This window comes from Gopherus flavomarginatus, chromosome 8 (assembly GCF_025201925.1).
Source record: "Gopherus flavomarginatus isolate rGopFla2 chromosome 8, rGopFla2.mat.asm, whole genome shotgun sequence".
Taxonomy (NCBI): Eukaryota; Metazoa; Chordata; order Testudines; family Testudinidae; genus Gopherus; species Gopherus flavomarginatus.
The window spans coordinates 79,727,003-79,749,709 of NC_066624.1; the positions used below are offsets into that span (position 1 = coordinate 79,727,003).

General features: G+C 37.7%; 1 protein-coding gene across 8 annotated transcripts in view; it reads left to right on the forward strand.

Annotated features, from left to right (window-relative positions):
* AGFG1 (ArfGAP with FG repeats 1) overlaps positions 1–16,785 on the forward strand; it is a 75,429-nt gene extending 58,644 nt beyond the window's left edge. Inside the window, exons 6-16 of one of the 8 annotated variants that reach the window (XR_007775782.1) lie at positions 1,806–1,925; positions 2,608–2,679; positions 3,808–4,017; positions 6,108–6,291; positions 7,090–7,169; positions 7,520–7,612; positions 10,234–10,281; positions 11,766–11,924; positions 13,651–13,736; positions 13,820–13,901; positions 16,079–16,785. Coding sequence is in view for 7 of the 8 variants with exons in the window: in XM_050964048.1 (XP_050820005.1) it covers positions 1,806–1,925; positions 2,608–2,679; positions 3,808–4,017; positions 6,108–6,291; positions 7,090–7,169; positions 7,520–7,612; positions 10,234–10,281; positions 11,766–11,924; positions 13,651–13,736; positions 16,079–16,138 (1,112 nt within the window). In the remaining variant the exon portion in view is untranslated. The remainder of the gene's footprint in view (positions 1–1,805; positions 1,926–2,607; positions 2,680–3,807; positions 4,018–6,107; positions 6,292–7,089; positions 7,170–7,519; positions 7,613–10,233; positions 10,282–11,765; positions 11,925–13,650; positions 13,737–13,819; positions 13,902–16,078) is intronic. The other 7 variants (XM_050964048.1, XM_050964051.1, XM_050964049.1 and 4 more) reach the window with 7 other exon arrangements.
* Positions 16,786–22,707: the final 5,922 nt, after the last annotated feature.

Genomic DNA, 22,707 nt, shown 5'->3' on the forward strand with positions numbered 1-22,707 from the left:
GAAAGAGTTACTAAACAAGTTTAGTAACAGTATTTTTCTTTCAAGGAAGATGTGGGAATGCATCACAAGATTCTTGTCAGGAGGGGTCACAGACATTATTTACAGAAGAACTCCATGCTGCAAAAAATGTCATGAGTGTTTGATAACTGCAGTTTTGTATTTACATACAATTTCTCTTCAATTTTTAAATATGCAGTGTAGATGTTTGTTATATAATTCTTATGCTTTGTAAGAACTCTTTTTTTCATAGCCAGAATTGTCACAACAATTGTACTTTAGACATCAGCATTTCTATTATAGCTTATTGTTTCCTGGGGATTATAACTTGGTTGTAAAAACTTGCTCCAGGCACATTGAAAGAACTGGCCTGATAATACTACTGTACCTCCAAAGAATCCATTCCCAATTCTGTTATGCCAATGGAAAATCACATCATACTGATGGGTTTTAGATCAACTTACAATAATAATAATAATAATAAAAAGTAGGTAATTTTTAAAATAGTTAGATAGATAGATAGATAGAAAGATTCCCCTCTATTCATTATTGCTTGCATAGTGTAGCATGTAAATAGTGGCTAGAATTTTCAAAGGGGCCAGTGAGTTGGACACTCAGTTTATATTGGGAAGGGTTGAGGGCAGAGTGAGTGTCAATTCTAAATTTCCTTCCTTTGCAGGTTCTTTTCATTCCTAATGTTGATTTGGTTGTGCAATTTTTGTTAATGGTCCAGTATTCTCAATATCTGGATCTAGGGGCAAAAAAACCTTTTTAAAAGGCCAAATCGATAAAAATGCTGTTCTGCAAAAGAAGGCATCGTTAGTATTTACTGGTTTGGCTTTGTGTTCTGTTATGTGATTTTTTTTTAATTGCATTTTAATTACATAATGCTTTGAATGCTTTGACAGGTTGAATGACTTCTGCATAGTATGTATCCAAAACAAACTAAGTAGTGACAAATGAAATTCCCTCTAACAATGTTGTACTTCATACATAAACGCTTGACATTTTGAAATGCTGTAAAAATACATCTTAGAAGTAGAACATATTTCACATTTCCAAATCAGACTTGTAGGAGTCGAATAGCCTACCAGACAGATTGGCATTTCACTGGAAAACAGTGTTTGGAAAGATGAAAATCTTGTTTGACTCTTTTACCAGTTACAGATTTGGTGTTCTGTCTTCAGAGCTTTCTGTGCTAGTACTGTAGGTTTAAAATGAATCTCACTGTGTGTGTCTACACGGCAATCAAAAGCATGATTGCCATTTGAGAAGACATGTCCATGCTAGCTGTAATCTAGCTATTCTAGCGTATTTAAAAATAGCAGTGAAGCAGCATAGTATTGGCTTCATCTCAAACCTTACAAGTATTCCTAGCCCATGCTGAAGCTTGTGCTGTTGCCATGGTAGCTAGATTAAAGTTAACCTGGGTATGTCACCGTTTGCTGCAATTACAGTTTTGATTACAGTGCAGATTTACCTTTTATTGAGGTCTTGCAGTTACTATGGGTAATGGCATATCACTCATGCTTTAACAGAAATGAACTATGGAAAAACGAGTGGGGAATTCAATACAGACCTATGAAGGCAAATATGAAAGGCTTAAAATTTTTGAAGGTTAATTTAACTCATAGGACATGTATTATACTTTATATAAGAATGTGATGCTTCATTTATAAAGAAGAAAAATCGTGCTTGAGGTAGGACATCACACACTCAGACCAACATAACCATAACTTTCTTCAGTTAATACATATGTTTTTGTTTTTCATGTCCATTAACATGTTTTGTTCCTTTACAATTTACAGCACAGAACTCTGCAAATGCAGGTTTTGCAAACTTTGATGCATTTGGACAGTCTAGTGGTTCGAGTAATTTTGGAGGTTTCCCCACAGCAAGTCAGTCTCCTTTTCAGCCCCAAAATACAGGTAGACTACTAGCATTTCTGATTAATTTTTGATACAAAATAGTCCAGACATACAAGTGAGAAAGTACTTCAGTTTACTTCCTGCATCTTCCTGCTTTAACATAATCATAATCTGAAGCTCTGGGGAAACCTGAAATGAATGCCTTTTTCTGTTTGGTTTTTTGGTGTGGGTTTTTTGTTTTGTTTTACTGTTTTCTGGCACTTTTGGGAAGTCTCCTGATTTGACATTGTTGTTTATAATGAGCCCTACACATGAAATATTTGTAAGCTTACTGAATGTAACTATATTGGTACTTCTGAATATCAGATCACATTTATCTAAAGGAGATTACATCTGTGATTTCCATCTTCCAAGAGACGATTCAGTGAAGATGGATAAATGCAGACCAGAGTAGTACAATTATTGAATGTATTTACCACACAGATGCATGTTAGGCACTCAGTTATCAGAAGATTTCATGTGTAAGGTCTATTGCTAAATTCTTATTTTGCTTTTCTTGTTAATTTGATCATACTTTAAAACTTTTGCTTGGGCTGGCAGTTGCTGTTTGTTTAATCTTTGGCTGACTTCTTTTCCTTTTTTTCTTTTGGATGTGGTGTCATTTAAACTTTCTTTTTTTTAAATGTTTTTCTTCCTTCTTTTGTTAACTTTAATCCCCCTCACACAATTTCTGGCTATCCAGCGTTCAGAACGCTTTCATCTAGCTGCAGTTTTGGTGAATTTACTTCAGCTTTCCCTCTCCAGGCTGTACACAGTAAGTTTCATTGAGCAGAAAACTTAGTTTATTTTGTTTAATATGCCATTGTGTTTTGTTTTAGTTCCACCCTTACATATATTTTCACCAGTCTATGCTTATGTATGTGCTTGCATTTAAAATTATCAAATTGCTAATGGTTTATTAATAGTTAATATGGGCTGAGTACTCAACCACATGTACATGCGTGTACACATGTGCTTGCGCACACACACCTTTTTCTGTTCAACTAAAATGTAAATCTGACTTGCACGTATTAACAGAATCCTCTGTCTACAGTGACGACCTGGAAACTCAAATACCTTTTTAGAGATTTAAACATAAAATTTGTTACACACATTAAAAAGCTGGAGCTTTCAAACTGTTTCCTATATTTCAGATCAGCAGTGTTTATATAAATCCTAATAGATTGATTCATTTACTTTAGTATACTTAATGTGTATCCTAAGAAGAATTTTTTTTTTTTTTTTTTCCTTGAAAGGAAGGCTCTCAAATCCCTTCTGTTTTCCTTATTCTCCCCTCCCAAAGTCTGTGGTGTCTGTCTGGGTGCAGCCATGACATCTGGGAGTAAAGGACTGAGTGAGTCTCTCTGAACCTTGGCCTGGTATCCCATTGTGCTACCTCTGGACTTTCAGGCTAATCGTTTTTGCCTGCACTGGTTACTGATGTCTAAAATAGTCAAGCATATTGTACCATTGAGGAAAATAAAGCAACTGCAACTTACGTCGCTGAATTCTTGTAGCAGGAAAAGCTGTATTTTGGATTTATAAAATTAAAGCTTATTTAACTCAAATTTTTTCTAGCTAGAAATATGTGGTGTTTGAGTTGACTTAATGATGTTGCACTGAAACACAGTTTTGCGAGAGCTAATTACGATGTGTGCAAGCTATTGAACTTTCAGAGTTTTCTTTAGATGTAGAAGTTTACAGATATAAATGTCATCATTCTGATGATTCAAGATTAATTTTAAGTGTTAGAGGGGTTTTAGCTAGCCGGTGGGATAAAAAACAAAAGAGATGTCACTGCATGGTGTAACTGCCAATAGGTGGGATGATATTGCCACCAAGAGCATTTGGAGAGACTTTCCTATACCTTTAAAGTATCCATGTTTAACTTACTTTGTTACAGGTGGAAGTGCTGGATCAATGAATGCTAACTTTGCTCACTTTGATAACTTCCCCAAATCCTCCAGTGCTGATTTTGGAGCCTTCAATGCTTCTCAGAGCAACACAACAGCAACTGCTGCCAGTAAAATTGCAGTGAATAAACCGAATCTCCAGTCAGCAGACAAATATGCAGCTCTTGCTAATTTAGATAATATCTTCAGCACGGGGCAAGGTATTAAGTTTTTTTCTTTGACCTTTTATCCTTCATTTTTATTCTTTGAGGATGGCTGTGCCTGTCAAAATGGTAACCAACCATGTTAAGCATGCTTTAAATTGTCTCTTCGAAAAATTCTAATTAACTTCATACTTGCACATTTTAAACTCCTACGTTGCTGTGCTGCTGCTTGTAACAAAGCAAATGCTTTAATCTATGCAATCATTTGCAAAATAGCACTTACCAAAAAATCATGCTTTTTGTATGAGCCGATCACTCAAAAGTTTTTTCATTTTGGCAACAAAATGGTTTGTTAGTGATGAGTATTCTAATAGTACGTAATTCAGGTTTCTGTATATTGCTGGAGTGGGCGACTTTATTCATTCAATCACACCAGTTGTGGTCTAAGATAATTTTTAACTTTACAATCAAAAGCCACCATGATAGCTTCTTTAGATATTCATCTAACGTAAAGCTTGGTTAGTCTTGCTCTCTTAAAGGAGATTAAAACTGCTAGCGTTTAACGGGTTGGGTTTGTATGCACACTAAGTTAACCATATATTGAATAAGGATGGTAACTTAAACTCCAATGAAATTCATGTTGGATTCAGTCCAGCATAGTACAATGGTAAATACGTCGTGTATATCAGCTCCTAAGCAAAACTGATACAGTATATGGCTTTGTTAATATTCTTTTCCTTAAAGTTGTATGGTGTTGAGGAGGGCAGTGGGTGACTGATTCTGAGGATGAGCCATTATTGTAATTGTGGAATAGACACTGGCTACTCCATAACTAAGTCTACAGTGAAGTTTTGTTTAAAGCTGAAGCTTGCACCTATTCTAACAAACGTTGCTGTTATATGTGTGTGCAGCACAAATATACAACAGGACTATGAGGTGCACAATCAAGAGTCGTCAGTGGTGTTTGTATCTCCATTGATCTGGCAATGTTTATGGAGGGATAAGATACTCAGATGTTCAAAAATACCATAATTTTAATCACAAGTTGTCCAATTTTTTTGATTGCTCCTGCATGCTTTGGTGCATATTTCCTAGACAGACTACGTTAGCTCAGTGAAACTTACGGGTATCATGAGGTGGCATACGACTCTTGTTCTTACATTTTACCTACAAAAAATCATTAAGTTACTCTCCTTTGTCAACTTTTTTTGTTCATATTCTTCCATATTCCAAAAAGTAGGTGGTGTTACTCAGTGCACCTCTACACTGTTGCACACTTCCAGTTTTTGTGGAACGTTTAGACTTTTTTATTACAAAATTCCATACACTGGTGCTTGTAAAATAATCTCTGGAGTTTTTCTGTCAGTGGAAATCTGCTGAGAGCAGGTATCCTTGGAAACAAGACAATTCTATACTACTACCTATCATTTTGTTCTCCTGAATTTGATACACTGGGTCTGTATTATTTATTTAGCATCTTTTCAGGATTTGGAGTGTAGTTACCCTCTTAAGGCATAAATGAAAATTAGCCACCATTTGGAAGATATGACATAGCTTTTCTGACACTGCATGACTCATGAATTCAGTCTCTAGTGGGAAGTACTGTACATGAGGTTTGGGAATACTCCCCAATATGGTTAGGAGTCACAAGAACCTGGAAGTGTGAGTTTCTACAGGATTATACTTTGAGGTAATAGTTAAGAGTCCATCATTCTGTAACTTAATTGTTAGATTTCTTATGCCTCCTTGCTTTCTAAATGTACAAAAATTTCAGTCTCCATCTAAATTTCAAAGCTGTACTCTAAGGATGAGTCACGCACAACAAGGTTTAAAACAAATCCATCTTTCTAACTGGAGCAAGAGAGCAGTGTACTTCACTTAATAATGTGATCTGTGGAAACTAGGAAGCTGGTTTTGGAGCTATAGACTCATTGAAGCATGGTACTGTGTGCTTATGAAGATAGAGATTGGGAGCCATAGTTTATTAGCCCTGTATTAGGGCAGCATTAAGTCTTATTGTTTAATTTTAGTCTTAAATGATGGGAGAACAGTTAATTAACATTTTCTGTTAGTATGGAGAAGATTATAGGGAAGACATGGTTTTAGAAGTGTCATTTTAAATTTCAATATGGTATCTTCTTTTCTAGGTGGTAGTGAGCAAGGAAGTGGCTTCGGCACTGTAGTTACAGCACCATCAGGTCCTGCTGTGTCAGCCCCAAGTCAGCCAAGTGCATCTTCAGACAAGTATGCAGCTCTAGCAGAATTAGACAGTGTGTTCAGCTCCACAGCAACCTCTAGTAATGCATATACTTCCACCAGTAATGTTAGCAGGTACTTTTTCTTGTTAGAAGTTAAAGTAATTAGCCCTAAAGCAACTGTATTTATAGGCAGAAAAATAGCCCTATGGTAGAGTTGATAAAGTTTTTAAAAAACCTGCTTGTATTCAACTGTTCTTTGTTTGTTTGTTTAGGTCACAATTTAAAAATTTGTAGGGAAATAATTCTGGAAAGGAGTTAGTTGGGTGGTGACTTCAGTGTCCGTATGAAAACTGCATCTTTTCTTAACGGTAGTTGTGGTTGTACTGCCCGCTAGAGGTTGTAAAATGAAACTGAAGCAAGTGTTTATCAGTGAAACACTTTTATATCTTCGTAGACAACACACACGAAATTCTATTGGAGTATAACAATCCTCCATATGGATTACATGCATATTTAAGCGTATAGCCTCGTGATTGGTTTTGAAAAGTGAGACATCTGCAATGTATGTCTTTTTTTATTTTTTTTAAAGTAATTAAAAACAAGCACCTGTAGTAATTTTTTGCTTGGAAATGCAAATTTCCCTAAAGCTTTTGCTTGGCAACCTATGCCTATTTCTTTGTTTTTCTCCTCATTGTCCATACTTTTACACTTTGCCACTGGCGGACAGGATTTGCAATTGCTCAGCGCTAATGCATTTAGCCTTTGACCTTGGTATCAAGAATTCAATTCCTGGCACTAATGGATTATATAGCATTTTCAGATCTGTGCATAAATATCCCTTTTCTACTTTGCTTTTATCTGCCAAAATTAATCATAGATGCTAATTGTTAAACGAGCAACACTGACTTCACTGAATGTGAATTATTTACAGCAATGCTTTTGGAACAGTACCAGTGGCTGCTACTGCACAGACACAGCCTGCGTCTTCGAGTGTGCCTGCTTCATTTGGAGGTATATTAAAATATTCCTAATGTTTATGCAGACTGTAAGCAAACATTTTACTAAATTTTAGTTCAGTGTCCCATTGTATAGTAGTACTAATGACTTTTCTGTCATTAGAAATGATGACCTACACTGTTTCCAGTGCAGGCAATATGATGTAAGTAGTCTAAAATATCAGTGGTGTTTGTATTTTTTTATATATATCTCCTGTCGTATCCAACACAGAAAATGTATGGAAAAACCTCTTATGTAAAGTTATTTGACTGTATTTGACTTTGTGAAGGATGTGTAGAACAAATGTAAATCAGCACTGCATAAAGATATATATTTTTTTAAATTAATTGTTCTCAATCTTTCAGCAACACCTTCCACAAATCCATTTGTGGCTGCCCCTGTCGCTCCAGTGGCACCTTCAACAAACCCGTTCCAGACCAATAGCAGAGGAGTAACAGGTTAGAAAAATAAAATTGCACTGTACAGTTCTATGTGCTATGCAAGAGCATACATTTTTAGTTTCAAAACTTCATTATACACTTCTACCCTGATATAACGCTGTCCTTGGGAGCTAAAAAATCTTACTGTGTTACAGGTGAAACCACATTTATATCGAACTTGCTTTGATCCGCTGGAGTGCACAGCCCTGCCTCCCCGGAGCGCTGCTTTACCATGTTATATCTGAATTTGTGTTATATCGGGTTGCGTTATATTGAGGTAGAGGTGTATTTGTAGTTTCATAACTTTATTTTTTAGCAAGTGACTGAAAATAGGTCATGCACAAGTTAATGTAAAATTCTGCATTCTGTTTTTAAGTAAAAGAGCACAATATTTAAATAAGACATATAGCCAAATTGTGACAGTTGTTTAAGTTGAGATGGCATTTCATTTTTACCTTTTCAAAACATTCTCCAAGTCTCCAGGCAGCCTGCCTAGTGAGGAGCCTGGAAGTTCTGGGAGTCCCAGCTGTGGGGCAGATACCTGGGGGGCTGTCCCAGGGCCACAGACTCTGGAAGCCATTGAAACCAGAGCTTCCAAGAGCTGTGAACTTGGCTCCTGGCTCCCCATCAGACAGGCTGCTAAAGAGCCAGGAACCAGGACTGCAAAGGAGCCTGGTAGGTGACTGGCAGGACCCCAGGCTATGCAGGTTTTCTTAAAAATGCCTAGCTTCCATCTCTATTGTCATGGTCTCATGGAACATTTCAGTTTCAGTGATTTGCCATTTTCGGGTGTAAGAGTGTTCCATTCGAAATTTTTCCAGTCAGCTCTAGTAATTATATTCTGTCTCTAAATTCTCCCTCCAATTTTAATTGGCTGCAGCATTGACCTGTTGTATTGTTTTTAATCTGCTGTGTACTACTTGTTGCTGTTACTTGCTAGGTGTGATTGTGTTAGTGTTTGCTGTAACAATTTATAGAGTTTGAAAAGCACTTTCGGGTACTCAGCAATGAAAGGCGGTATCTGTAGGGCCCCTTAGCTCCGGCTTAGCTGCAGAATATAAAATCTGTTTCACTTGGAAATTCTGCAGCAGTTTCATTTAGAATAAAAATATTAAAAATTAACAATGCCATCAGTACAGTAGGCCCTATGATGTTAGTTTTTATACTAAACTATCCACTATGGAAGGCAGAGTGGGATTGAGATACGAACACTTGTTGGATATTTAAATATTTGAAAGAATTTACTGTGACATTTGCACTGTCGCTGTCAGAATTTATAGCCCATTTAAATACATGGAGCAATTCTAGCTTTTGTCATTCTTTGCACCCTCAAAGACAAAGCCGACATCCATTCACATTTTCAGGTTTTTCCTTCCCTACCATTAGGGTGAGAAATCCTTTTAAATGATAGCTTGAATTAATGGAGCACAATTCTGAAACCGGAAGTGAATTCTGCAGAATCTATGGGGCCATGACTCCATATGTAAAATAGTTTAATTTATAAATTGAAAAATCAGCTTAGTGTTCTTTCTTACAATACAATGCTCCTGGTTTAGACTCTACTGCTGGTATAATATTTTATTCAGTGCTTAATTCTTTATCTGCAGTGCTGAATTTTAGTATTAGCCCCATGTAGCAACGGTGGCTATTCTGCCATTTAATAGACTCTCTGCTGTTTGATTTAAAACCTTCAGTATGCAACCAAAATTCGCTCCTTTAGTTAATGCCATCCCAGTATTACCTTCTGTACCACTTTGGACTATCTTTAAAAACTTCTGTCCATTCTTTTGTATCCTTAAAAAATTATAGCTTTAAAGAGGCTGTTGGCATTACCTTCAGAAGATCTCAGCCAGTTAGTGACTAGGATATGGCTACACTGCCTGCAGCTTGAACTATGTGGGTGTGAGTTGCGCATCTCCTGTATGGATGCTGCAGATGTGAACTGGAAGGCTCCTAGTTTACATTTAATATAATCCTGTTTGAAGAGGATTGTTATGTGAAGTAGTAACTTTTCAGTTCACATCCACACATTGAGTTACAGTTCAGCACTTTGTGCACTATTTGCTCCCCCTTTAGGCTGAACTGCAGGGCCGTGTAGACAAGCCCCAAGTGTGAAGGTTGGGTTTTTTAGATTATCCCTTTAAAACAAATTCTATTCAACCACTTCTGTGTTCCATTACTTCTGAAAACATGCTGTCCTTTGAAAAAGTGTTTGGGCATCAACAAGTTTTACTGTATTTCAGTTTAAATATTTGATAGGGTATTGTAATTAATATTTCTTGTCTCATAAGTTCCTTTCTGCAAACTTGATAAATGTAATAAGATTGCTTATAATTTAGCTTTATGCTATATTTACATCTTGCGTGCAGTATAAATAGGTTTGCTATAAACTTTATAGTGTATTTTAGGAAAAAAGCCTTTGACTTTAGCAAAATTATTTCAGGTAACACCTATAATTTACCAATTGGTCTGCAGTACACTTGATAAATCCAAAGTTTAGTTGTTAGAAAATTTGTACAGGTTTTAGAAAAAGCTCTTTTAATCACTGCACTTTTTGTCATGTAAAATAGCTGTATAAAAATGACTGTTCAGAAATATATAAATCATTTGACGTTGGTCTTTTTGTGGCTTTCCATAAGGCCTCTCGGGAGCAATGCACTCTCACATATTTCCTCAGGCTCATTTTGGTAGGTGGCCACATTTGATATCTGAGCTCCGTGTGGCTAATTGTTTACTTGCTTGTGTGAAAGCTTATTGCCAGCTTCCTGGTTCTCTGCATGTAAATTTTGAGTAGGCTGTTTTTCCATATTTTAAAATGGAGTGAGCATGGATGTGTGGCACTGGGGAAAAAAATGGTCTTTTGTCTTAGTATAATTTATTATTTGCTTCGGACAATTAAGTAATTATTGCTTACCTCCATGGTCACATTAGTGGACGCTTACAACTTATTTGAGTAAATTCTTTGATGCTTGCTTGTAGTAAGTTTTTTACACCTTTTGGATATCCCAAAGCATTGCACAATTTGTCACAGTGTGTTTGGGTTTGCTGTTTTGTCAAGTTGTTCATTATTAAATAGCCTCTTCTGTTGATGGTACATTGTGAAAATAATGTCAATGCATTTTTTGTATGTACTGTATTGATTATCTGTTTACTTTATATCCCAAACTTCTCATTCCGTTTTAATAGTTTATTTAAATATATGCACTCTCTCACCATTCCTTTCCTGACAATAGTTTACCTTTCAGTTAATCAGATGTGTTGATTCGGAATTATATTTATGCAAATTTTATACCAAAGAAAGTCAAATTAAAATTTGTAACACTTTAAAAGAATGGTTACACTTAATGGTGAATTTGAGCAAAAATGCTGCAGAAATGCCTAACATTTATGTTCATGCCAAAAAGCTTTGTGTGCTGTTTAATATTAATCACAGTAAACCCCAAAGGATTTAATAATGGTTTTGTTGCTAGTCATACTGTGCGGCTGTTAATCAACATTTCTCTGAAGACATGCCTGGGGTGCATAAATACCGCAGGTTTGTTCTACCTGGAATGTTCAGTAACAGTGAGGCAGATCATTGTTTTGTTGTTTTGTTTTTTTTTTAAAGCATTACCTCAATCTTAAACTAAGGAATTTTGTATACGAGTTTGTGCATGGTAGGAAGTTATTTTAAAAGAACACTGAAGATTGATTTTACAGCTTTCTCATTGTTTATAGTTTCACCTTGGAAATTATAAACTGAAATTTTTTCAGACCTAAACTTTTCTTCCGTTAAACATACATACTGTTTTTTTGGTGTTGCCTGTAGGTACTGGCCTCCACATTAACTCTACCAGAAATAACTTTTGGAAGCACTTGAGTAGAAGTAAAACATGGAAAAGAATTCCATGGACTTTTCAGATATTAATGTAATCAGAAAAGTTGGACCTAGCCAACTTGACAGTGGTGTTCTTGCAATTTAGTTTTAATTTTTTTATCTCGCATGTATTTTATTTTATTACTAGTGAGCAAATTAATTTAGTGTTAGTGGAAGCTGAGACTAACCCACCCACTGGTAGTTGGGTGGGTATTAGGAAGCTAGTAAGATTCTTCTTAGAGTGGCATTGTAGTAAATTTTGTGTAAGAAAATACTTGTAAATTAGAAGTAATTGGATGTTACCTTCCTTGCCAGCGGCGACATTTGGCACAGCATCCATGAGCATGCCTGCAGGATTTGGAACTCCTGCATCCTACAGTCTTCCTACTAGCTTCAGTGGCAATTTCCAGCAGCCTGCCTTCCCAACCCAGGGAGCTTTCCCACAACAGACTGCTTTTGCTCAGCAACCAAATGGTAAGTTCATACATACCAAAAATCTTGGTTAACCAAGTGGGACTATGTAAAGGAAATTTCTTGCATGTGAGGGGCAGGCATGACAGGAGTAGATCTTATTTTTTGTGTCAGTTGTGGTACGTTGCTACTAGCAAAAAACTCACTATGAAATACTCCTAACTACCTTTTAGCAATCCAATATGATACTTAACTTCTAATGTACATTTTCCTTATTTTGGATCTTTTGGGATGATCTTGCAACTGTATATAATGGCATGATTAAAGAACTTGGTTTCTGCATGGTCTTTTATGGCATGGTATAATCTTTGTCAAATGTCTCCAATTTTATTGCTATAACTATGATCACTATCTTTGAAACAAAATGATAGTGAGACTTTTTTTAGTTGGATTTTTTACTGAAACTTTTGTGCAGGGAAGGAGACTGTTTGTTTCTCACTCATGTATGTGTGTGGAACCTATTATAACAATTTGCTCAAACCTTTAAAAAGGGGAGCAGGCTAGAGAGAATCAAAGAAAATAGCCTACATTATTTTTTTATGAATTTTTACATGCAGGAAAAGGTCCAAAAAGAAAACTATGCACTGGAATATAGTCAGGAAGGAATGACTTTGGAATCTTTAGAAAAAACCACCCAACTCTTGCTTCCTTTTTTCAGTAACACAAAAGTAGCCACTTTGTTTTTCCTATTCTTTAAAATTTTATATTAACACTGATTAATGCACTTGTAACTGTAACTAATATTATAAAGTTGTATCTCTGGTACTATTGGTTCAATAATATTTGTTGGTATTAGCTTTAGGGAGGCAGAGTATTTGGATTCTGAACACTTAAAAAGATGCTGTAATTTACTGTGCTACTGTACTGTTAGCTTGTACAAAATATGTAGTAGAAAATCACAATGATTTGGCCTGATTTCTTCCTGGAAAACCATTAATAGGCCTGGCTTATAGCTAGGCTTGGAAGGATTAGGGTTTTATTGGTAAATGTTGATAAACATTGATTTCCCTGTGTGTACACGAACTGAACAGAGATTTCAATCAGCAATAGAAATTTACAGATAGGCAAAATAAGAAAATTGCTGCTTGAGAATTTGAGTTAAAATCCGGTGATTTTAAGACTTTTTTGAATTAGGTTTGTTACAAGTGGACTAACACGAGTTGTGAAAACAGCTATGATTTCTTTTAAGCATATTTTGTTGTGTTTTGTGTTTTCAGGGTTTACAAATCTTTAATTTTTTGAATCTCAATAGCTCTAAGTAATGTTTACAGCTGAAAAATTTAATTTGAACTTGTATTGTTAGTGTGTATGGCATTTTACTTACCGATGATGATGATAAATTGTTTCATTTCCATATTCACTCTGATTACATTAAATTGATTAGAAACTTACTAGAGTGTCATGGACTAGAACAACGTTGGAGCATTTTGGCTTAGAAACAGTCACGGGAATTCTTCTAAAAACATGTTTCCATAGGAATTCAAAACAAATTTTTAAAATGTATGAATTTTCTTTCAAGTTTTGCATAAATGTATATTTAGAGAGGCTGAATTATGGACCAGATTTGACCCAGTCCTGCTGCCTTGATGAACAAATTACCAATGCACTAAAAGGTTTAACCTGCATCATTGTGGTGGGAGTAGGCTTATAGGGAATAGTCTTCTGCCTTTAAAGGCTTGGACACCAATATGAAGCTACTTCTAACATCTTTTATCTTGACAAGGTGCAGGTTTTGCTGCATTTGGACAGGCAAAGCCTGTAGTAACCCCCTTTGGACAAGTTGCTGCTGTTGGAGTATCTAGTAATCCTTTTATGGTAAGTGAGAATTATTACACAGTAATAGTAAATCTTACAGGTCCAAAAAGAGACGCATGCAGCTTGATTTTGTTTTAACTTAGGGAAGGCAGCATGTGATCTCCTAGATGCAATTCAATGTTCAGATGACATGACAGTGATAAGGCTGTTCAAAATCAGACTGAGGTATTTATGTACAATGATCTTATTAGGATATACAGTAACACCTCGCTTAATGTTGTAGTTATGTTCCTGAATAATGCTACTTTAAATGAAACAGCAGTGATTGTGAAGCTTGGTTGAGGTGGTGGAGTCAGAGGGTGGAAGAGGGTGGGCTATTTCTCAGGGAGTGTCTTACTGCTAAATGATGAACTAGCACTCAGCTGAGCCCTCAAAGGTTAACGCGTTGTTAATATAGCCTCCTACTCTGCGAAGGCAGCAGGAATGGAGGGAGGAGTCAAAGCATGGCAAAGGGAGCATTGCACAACTTTAAATGAGCTTGTTCTCTAATTGATCAGCAACGTAACTATGAGACAATGTTAACTGGGAGGACGTTAAGTGAGGAGTTACTATATTTTAGAATAAACCACCAAAAAGCACAACAATACATAAAGTATTAAGTAGAGCAGTCGATTAATTGCAGTTAACTCATGTGAGTAACTCAAAAAAAAATTAACTACAATTAAAAAAAATAAATCGCAATGAATTGCACTGTTAAACAATACAATACCAGTTGAAATTTATTAAATATTTTTGGATGTTTTTCTATATTTTCAAATATATTTATTTCTATTACAACACAGAATACAAAGTGTACAGTGCTCACTTCATATTATTTTTTATTACAAATACTTGCACTGTAAAAATGATAAAAGAAACAGTATTTTTCAATTCACCTCATCTCTTTATCATGAAAGTGAAACGTACAAATGTAGATTTTTTTTTTTTTGGTTACATAATTGCACTCCAAAACAAAACAATCTAAAACTTTAGAGCCTGCAAGTCTACTGAGTCCTACTTCTTGTTCAGCCAATTGCTAAGACAAACAAGTTTGTTGACATTTACAGGAGATAAAACTGATTTGCATCTTGTTTACAGTGTTACCTGAAAGTGAGAACAGGCATTCACATGGCACTTTTCTAGCCGGCATTGGAAGGTATTTACGTGCCAGATATGCTAAACATTCATATGCCCCTTCATGCTTTGGCCACCATTCCAGAGGACATGCTGCTGAAGCTTATTAATTAAATTTGTGACTGAACTCCTTGGGGGAGAATTGTATGTCTCCTATTCTGTTTTACCCACATTTTGCCATATAAGTCTCAGATGATGACCAGCACATGTTTGTTTTAAGAACGCTTTCACAGCAGATTTGACTAAACACAAAGAAGAAACCAATGTGAGATTTCTAAAAATAGCTACAGCACTCAACCTGAGGTTTAAGAATCTGAAGTCCCTTCCAAAAACTGAGATTGACGAGGTGTGGAGAATGTTTTCAGAAGTCCTTAAAAGAGCAACAGTCCAATGCGGAAACTACAGAACCCAAACCAGCAAAGAAGAAAATCAACCTTCTGCTGGTGGCATCTGACTCAGATGATGAAAATGAACATGTGTTGGTCTGCTCTGCTTTGGATAGTTAATGAGCAGAACTCTTCATCAGTATAGAAGCATGTATTCTGGAATGGTGGTTGAAGCATGAAGGGACATATGACTCTTTAGTACATCTGACACGTGAATATCTTGCGATGCCAGCTACAACAGTGCCATGTGAATACCTGTTCTCATTTTCAGGTAACATTGTAAACAAGGCGTGGGCAGCATTACTTCCTGCAAATTGTAACCAAACTTGTTTGTCTGAGCAATTGGCTGAAGTAGGACTGAGTGGACTTGTAGGTTCTAAAGTTTTATATTGTATTGTTTTTGAGTGCAGTTATCTTTGTACATAATTCTACATTTGTAAGTTCAACTTTCATTATAAAGAGATTGCACTACAGTACTTGTATTAGGTGAATTGAAAAATACTATTTTTTTACAGTGCAAATATTTGTAATAAAGTGAGCACTGTTCAATTACTACAGAGAATACAAACTGTAATCAATATATTTGAAAATGTAGAGAACATCCACAAATATTTAAATAATGGTATTCTATTGTTTAACAGTGTGATTAATCACAATTAAATTTTTAATCTCTTGACATCCCTAGTATTAAGCTATAACATAAAAAGGAAATCTTCCTTACCAAGGTGGTAACAGGCTTTTGTTTTTTTATCCAGTCCAGATACAGTACTTGTTTTAGGGTTTGCCATGTGCAAAAACAGTTCGTACATTTGATTTATTTATTGCCTTTCTCTGTTTTTTCAGGCTGGTGCACCAACAGGACAGTTTCCAACAGGAAGCTCATCAACCAATCCTTTCTTATAGCCTTATAGACACTTTACCCAAAAGAACTCTTATTTGGTCACATAACATCTCTGCGCCTCTTGCACTGTTGTCTTGTTTCACTGATCTTAGCTTTAAACACAAGAGAAGTCTTCAATAAAAAAACAAACAAACAAACCTGTGTTGTGTATTAAAACCACCAGATAATATGTGCAAAACGGAGGGCTGTGGTAACATCCTTAACCTGTGAATTGGCAGGAGAAAAGTAGCGGTATCATGTATATTAAAATTGGCTAATAAGTAATTGCAGATACCACATTCGTTATGCTGCAGTACTGTACATATTTTTTTCTTAGAAAATAGCTATTTGTGCATATCGGTATTTGTAACTTTAACACATTGTTATGTGAAAAATGTTACTGGGGAAATAGATCAGCCACTTTGAGGTGCTGTTGTATCTCTTGGAATTAATTACCTACCATCATTTTAACCATTGCTATTGGAAGTCATGAAGTCAAATTGGAGGTTTTGTTCATTCTCCAAAATGTTTTCCATTCCAGAAGAGCTCTCCTATTTATACATGCCTACATTCTCTATAATGTAGAGGGATGCCTGTCTGCCTAATAAAGCTGATCATGTTTTGCTACAGTTTGCAGGTGAAAAAAAATAAATATTAGGGGGGAAAAAAAAAGACTGCGTGTATTCTTGCTGCTGTGCAGTAACAAATAATGGGTTGAAATGTAAGCAGTGTATGTACTTGCATATTAGTCTATTCATGAACACTTAAATAAAACAAGGTAAACAAAGTGAGTCTGCAGGTTTTACAGGTAAATTTGAGGATACAACTTTCACATGATTCATAAAGTCAACTTAATTCTGACCTGTGACACTGATGTTAGTTCATTTATTTCAGGGGAGGGCAAACAATGGCCGGTGGGCCGAATCCGGCTCATCAGGGTTTTTAGTCTGGCCTGCGGGATTGCCAACCCTGTGGCACAGTGGGGCTAAGGCAGGCTCCCTCCCTGCCCTGCCCCGCACTGCTCCCAGAAGCAGCCGGCACCATGTCCCTGTGGCCCCAGGAGGAGGGAGGGTAGAGGACTCCATGTGCTGCCCTCGCCTGCAGGCACCGCCCCCCACCAGCAGCTCCCATTGGCGGAGAAGCACAGCTAAGGGAAGCTTCAGAGGTGGTACCCGCAGACAAGGGCAGCGTGTGGCAGAGCCGCCTGCCCCACCCCACCTCCAGCAGCCACTGCTGGACGTGCTGGCCACATCCAGCCAGGGCAGGCAGGGAACCTGCCTTAGTCCTGCTGCATGCCGCTGCCATCCTGGAGCTGCTTGAGGTAAGTGGTGTCAGGCTGGAGCCTGCGCCCTCAACCCCTCCTGCACCCTGCCCTGAGCCCCCTCCTGCACCCCGAGCCCCCTGCCCCAGCCCTACATTCATGGCCCTGCATACAATTTCCCCATCCAGATGTGGCTCTTAGGCCCAAAAGTTTGCCCACCCCTAATTTATCTCCTTCCAATACCATTCAGATCCAACTTATGTAAAGCCGTTGTGTACAGGTGTTCACTAGGTGTTAGACTGCCACCCTCTTTGTATTTCTAATTATGCATCACTAACAAATACTAAAATTTCTTCAAATGTGGAAGGCTCCAATGTACTGAATTGTGAAGGTGGATAGTGGAAACACGGAGTAACATTTTTAAAAATAAATGTTTAGAACCATTATTTTGGCACATAGGCACAGATTCACAAAGAGGATGTAGGAACTCCTAGGCAGCCCTGGGTTAGGTACCCAGTTCCCTATACAATGCATGGGGAGAGTCAGGTACCTAAGACAGGGATTCTCAGAAGCCCCCAAGCTGAGTGGGGAGCTGCCTAAGTTAAATGCAGAAGAAAGAAGCAGAGCTTTGGGTCCAGATCCACAAAGGGACTTAAGTGGCTAACTTACATTGATCTGCATCTTAGGTGCCTGTCTCCACTTGGGGCTCTCAGCCCTGAACCCTCTCCTGGAGATAGGCCTACCAAATCAGGTGGAGGAGAGATTTTGAAAACAGGGCTTCCGCATCCTGAGTGAGTTCCGAACTGACTGGTCAACCACGTACCTTATTTGGAACCAGAGGTATGCAATCAGGCAGCAGCAAAGAAACGCCATCTCCTTTCTCCCCCCTCCCGTCCTCCCGCCCCCGCAGTGCAAGAATAGTACTGTTAAACTATTTAAAAAAATAAAGGGAAAGTTTTTTAGAAAAATTTGAAACAAGGTAAGGAAACTGTTTCTGTGCTTGTTTCATTTAAATTAAAATAGTTCAAAGCAGCATTTTTCTTCTGCATAATACAGCTTTGAATGATTCCTAAGTCACTGTTCACTTATGTTTTTTCTTTCAAAAGTTTATAACTTTTTGTTCTGAGTTGCAAACATTTCAGTGTTACAAACAACCTCCATTCCTGAGGTGTTCGTAACTAAGATTCTGCTGTTCTTGCTATTGGCCCTAATTTGGCAAGACACAAGTACACATGCTTTTTAAGCCCACACTCCCTCCCTTTCCCCGGGAGGAAAAGAGAGGAGAACCACACAGGGCAAATGCTAGTAGTGTTGCTTACTGGACTTCTGGAAGCACTCAAGTGATGGCAGTATAAAATTATGAGTACAGTAAGTCCCATTGACTGCAGTGAGACTAAAACACATGCTTAGACTGGTGAATTTTAAGTCCTGTGCTGGGCTGTATGCAGAACTCCAGTGAGAACTAAGATAAGTATTGGGGGCAGGATTATGCCCTTGCATGTTTGTTTCTCAGAGCTGCAATTGAAGAGGGTGAGTGAGGGGTTAGACCTATTTGAAAATCAGGCTTATATCTGTATGCATTATGAAAATCTCATGGTAAAACCCCAGAGCATGAATAACTAGTCACACATTGCAGTATTGACCTAATTCAGTGAAGTGCCTCTAAAAAGCAGTATCAAAGTATTTAAGCTACAGGAATGTTGCATTGCTGGTTGTAACCTGTTTGTTCTTGTGATCATTGTTCCTTAATGCTCAGGAGCACTTTGAGAGGCTCCGTCTTTCCTTTCTGCATTTGGTGGAGATAATCATAAATGTTTCTTGTTAGGAAAATACCAGCTCTGAATGCAAAATAACTGCTGTAAACTGGAAAAAATAGTAAAACTGTACACCCCTTTCTCCTAGGCCTTTGGGGAGTGAGGGGAGGGAGAGCATGGAGTTCCAGGGATTCTTCTCTCCCTGGGGAGGAGCAAAGAGCATTCTCCTCCATTTTTCACAATAGAAGGAGGCATCAGAGCTTCCGAGATCTTTCCATCCCTCCCCGCACACCCCCTCCTGCTTTCTGTGAGAATGGTGTTGACTGTAAGCCCCTTGTCTCCTATCAAACATCTCTCTGCTCCGGAGGGGTGGGGAATGGAGAGCTTTGCCTGCCTCCTGTAATAGCCCTGCTTGTCTGCACTTCCACAGAAGATGAGAGAGCTAGCCAATCAGTGAGGGTTTTCCTAGGCAGGGCTGGAAAATTGTCAAGGCTACTCCCCTGCCCCACCCAATGCATGCACAGTATGTGGCCTTGCATGGTGGAGCTGCCATAGCCAGGTTTGAGCAGGGGTGGAAGTGGCTTTGAACCTGGCAACTTTCAGCTGCCCTGTCAGTATCTCTGGGACCAGCATGGTAGTTCACAAGTCCTCTCTAAATTCAAAAAAGACTCTCAAAGGGAGCAGGGCTTGGCCTGGTGTCTCATAAGAGAACATGGGAGGTAGGTAAATACCAAGTCTTTCCAGATCCTTCTCCCCAACGGAATCCCTTCATCCAGGAGCCTTTCTTGCCCTATCTCATCCTCACCCCTTTGGTCATCACATTCCCTGGACGCACAGCTCTTTGGTCTAGACCCCTAATGACAAGATACTTTTGTGTAGCCAGAGGAACCCAAAATAACTTTTGTTTTTCAGCTTCTCAAATTGTGAGCATCTCCTGTGCACACATTCAAAAATTCTGGAGCAAGCACACACAAGTAAATGTTAAAAGTAAGTGACTGACTTTATCGTCTTGTCAGAACTGAGATTCTTAGAGCTCGCTTGGCCAGCAAAAGTGAGATTTTTGTTGTCTCCCCCCCCCCCCCTTTCAGGATGGCTTTGTGAATTGCTCTGAGGTGTAACTGAGAGTACCCTTTATATTCTTCTGCAAACATTGTAAAGGTTTGAAAATGAGAGACGATGTTTTTTACTCTATATTAAAATTCTCTGTGGAGAGTCCTCTGTTATAGAAACACCTCATGAATGTAGGCACTCATATGGAGAGTTCTTGTTCATTTAGATCTTTTCCATTGTTTGTCTGTGTGTGAACTGTAGCTGGCATCTTGAAAACATTGGTCTAACCAGGTATGTAGGTTCGAGAGGTGCCATTTTTTGCCCTCATGAACATCCTTTATAAAATACAAACAACTGTGTGGTTCTTTTGTAAAGATTATCTTGTTGATGAAACCTAAAACTAAGCTGACTGCTTGTTAAGGTTCCTGAGGGTTTCTGTACTACTTGTTCTACCTTGTTGCATAGTTGCTTCATTTTGCTGAAAGGATGAAGCATTACTATTCTTTCTTATCTCAATTGATTTGTTTGTAAACCACTCTTGGATAAGAACTGCTTCACAAATGTGAGATCGCTTTATGCTGAATTTTTGAAAAAATATTTCTCTTATGAAACACTCCAGGATTTATCTTCTAATGCTAGCGATAAATCTCAGTTCTCTTTATAGCTTGCTTCATGCCTTTATTTTCTGCATTTGGTAGCACTCTGTGGATAGCCCGTTTTAACATTGGCCAGTTAATAGTTTCCTTTTTGGGATGCAAGGAGGGAGAAGGGTGGTGTCTTTTACACGGCAAAAGGAGAGAGAAACTTTTATTTCACTCCTCCTCTCCCCCCCACCCAAAAAAAAAAAGAGAAAGAAAAGAGAGTGAATGCACACAAACTGATGAGAGGACAACAGGGGGCATGTAGCCTTATCTGAAATGAGCCTGTTTTCAAGTTAACATCCATTTCAGCTGGCCTACTAATTTAGAGTTAAAAAGTTAAACACAAGTTAATCATACGTGCTCATCAGCACTTAATGGAAAATAGATATAATTAATTCACATGTTTTTTTCTAATAAAGTCAGTGTGATTTTTGGCACTGCATTTCTTCTTTTGGCACTGCCAATTTTTCATAGTTGGGAGAGTAGGATGATATTCCCACTCGTAAGCAATCGTCAAGATGGGCATCTGTAAGATGAGATCTGTATTTTGATTTTATGATGTTCATTGTTGAAAACAGAACTTCGCATAGATGAGTGAAACCAAAATAAGATTTTATTTTGTATGCTACATTTTTTTAAGGCAGGAAACTTTTCGGTCAACCAGATTCCAAAAGTTTTCATCTGTTGCGCAGGATTTTAGAACAATATCATTTTGAAGGTCCAAAATCTCCAGTTCTACGTCTTCTGTTCTTACTTGAACGAGACTTGCAATTGATGTAGACATTTCTGTTATCTTTATTTGGCAAGTAAAAAGATTCACAAGAAAGGCAACTACAGGCTCAATGATGGTGAACTGTTGAAATCTCTTTCAAATTGTTCCAGAAGTGTTTGAATGTGGATAACAAATGGTGATGGGTTAAAATCACTGTCACATACCATTTTCTTCATACTTGGGAAATGTACGAGAGACTTGGTCTTCATATGTGACATCCACAAGATCAGTTATGCTTTGAATTATTTTACAGAACCTAACGTTTGAGCCACATGTATCTTTCCCTGGAGCTCAAGATTTAAAATGTTCAATTTGTCAGTGATTTTGGCAAGAAAAGGCAAGTCCATTAACCTGCTGGAGTCTTCTAGTTGCTCCAAGTTCTGATTTGTGGACTTCAGAAATTCTTTGATCTCTTTACTTAGGCTTAAAAAACGTGCAAGAACTTTACCTTTGCTCAACCATCATACTTCTGTGTGCAAGATCAGATCAGATTATCATCAACATCTTCCAACAAGGCCTTAAGTCGGTGTTGCAAAGGTTTTGCTCGAATAGAGTTAATTATTTTAATAACGACATTCATGACGTGTTGAAAAGAGAGAACTTTGACGCATAAAGCTTCTTGGTGGATAATGCAATAAGAGAGTTTGGAAAGGATTCATTCTTCTTGCGGAGTGCTATGAATCCATTGGCGCTGTCCATCATTGCTGGTGCCCCATCAGATTGCAGACAGCTTGTGTAGTGGCATACTAATTGATGTTTATGATTTGAATAAATTATAGAAGTCCTCACCCTCTGTTCACCCTTTCATAGGCAATACTTTTAGTAACTCTTTTACGGTGAAGTCACTAAATACCATTCTCACCATAACTACCAACTGCACTATATCTGTCGACTCATCGAACTGCAGTGAAAACGAGTCACATATTTCCAAGTCATCCTTTAGCTGAGTTTGCATGTTGCTTGAAATTGCATGTATCCTCCTTGTAACTGTTGTCTGATAACACTGCTCTACAGCCAAAATGCTTCTGAAATAAATGTAGTCCAACTTTACTAATTCTGGGTCACTGAGAACGAAAATGATGCTTAAAATTGTTGATTGGCTCTAGCTTTCAAG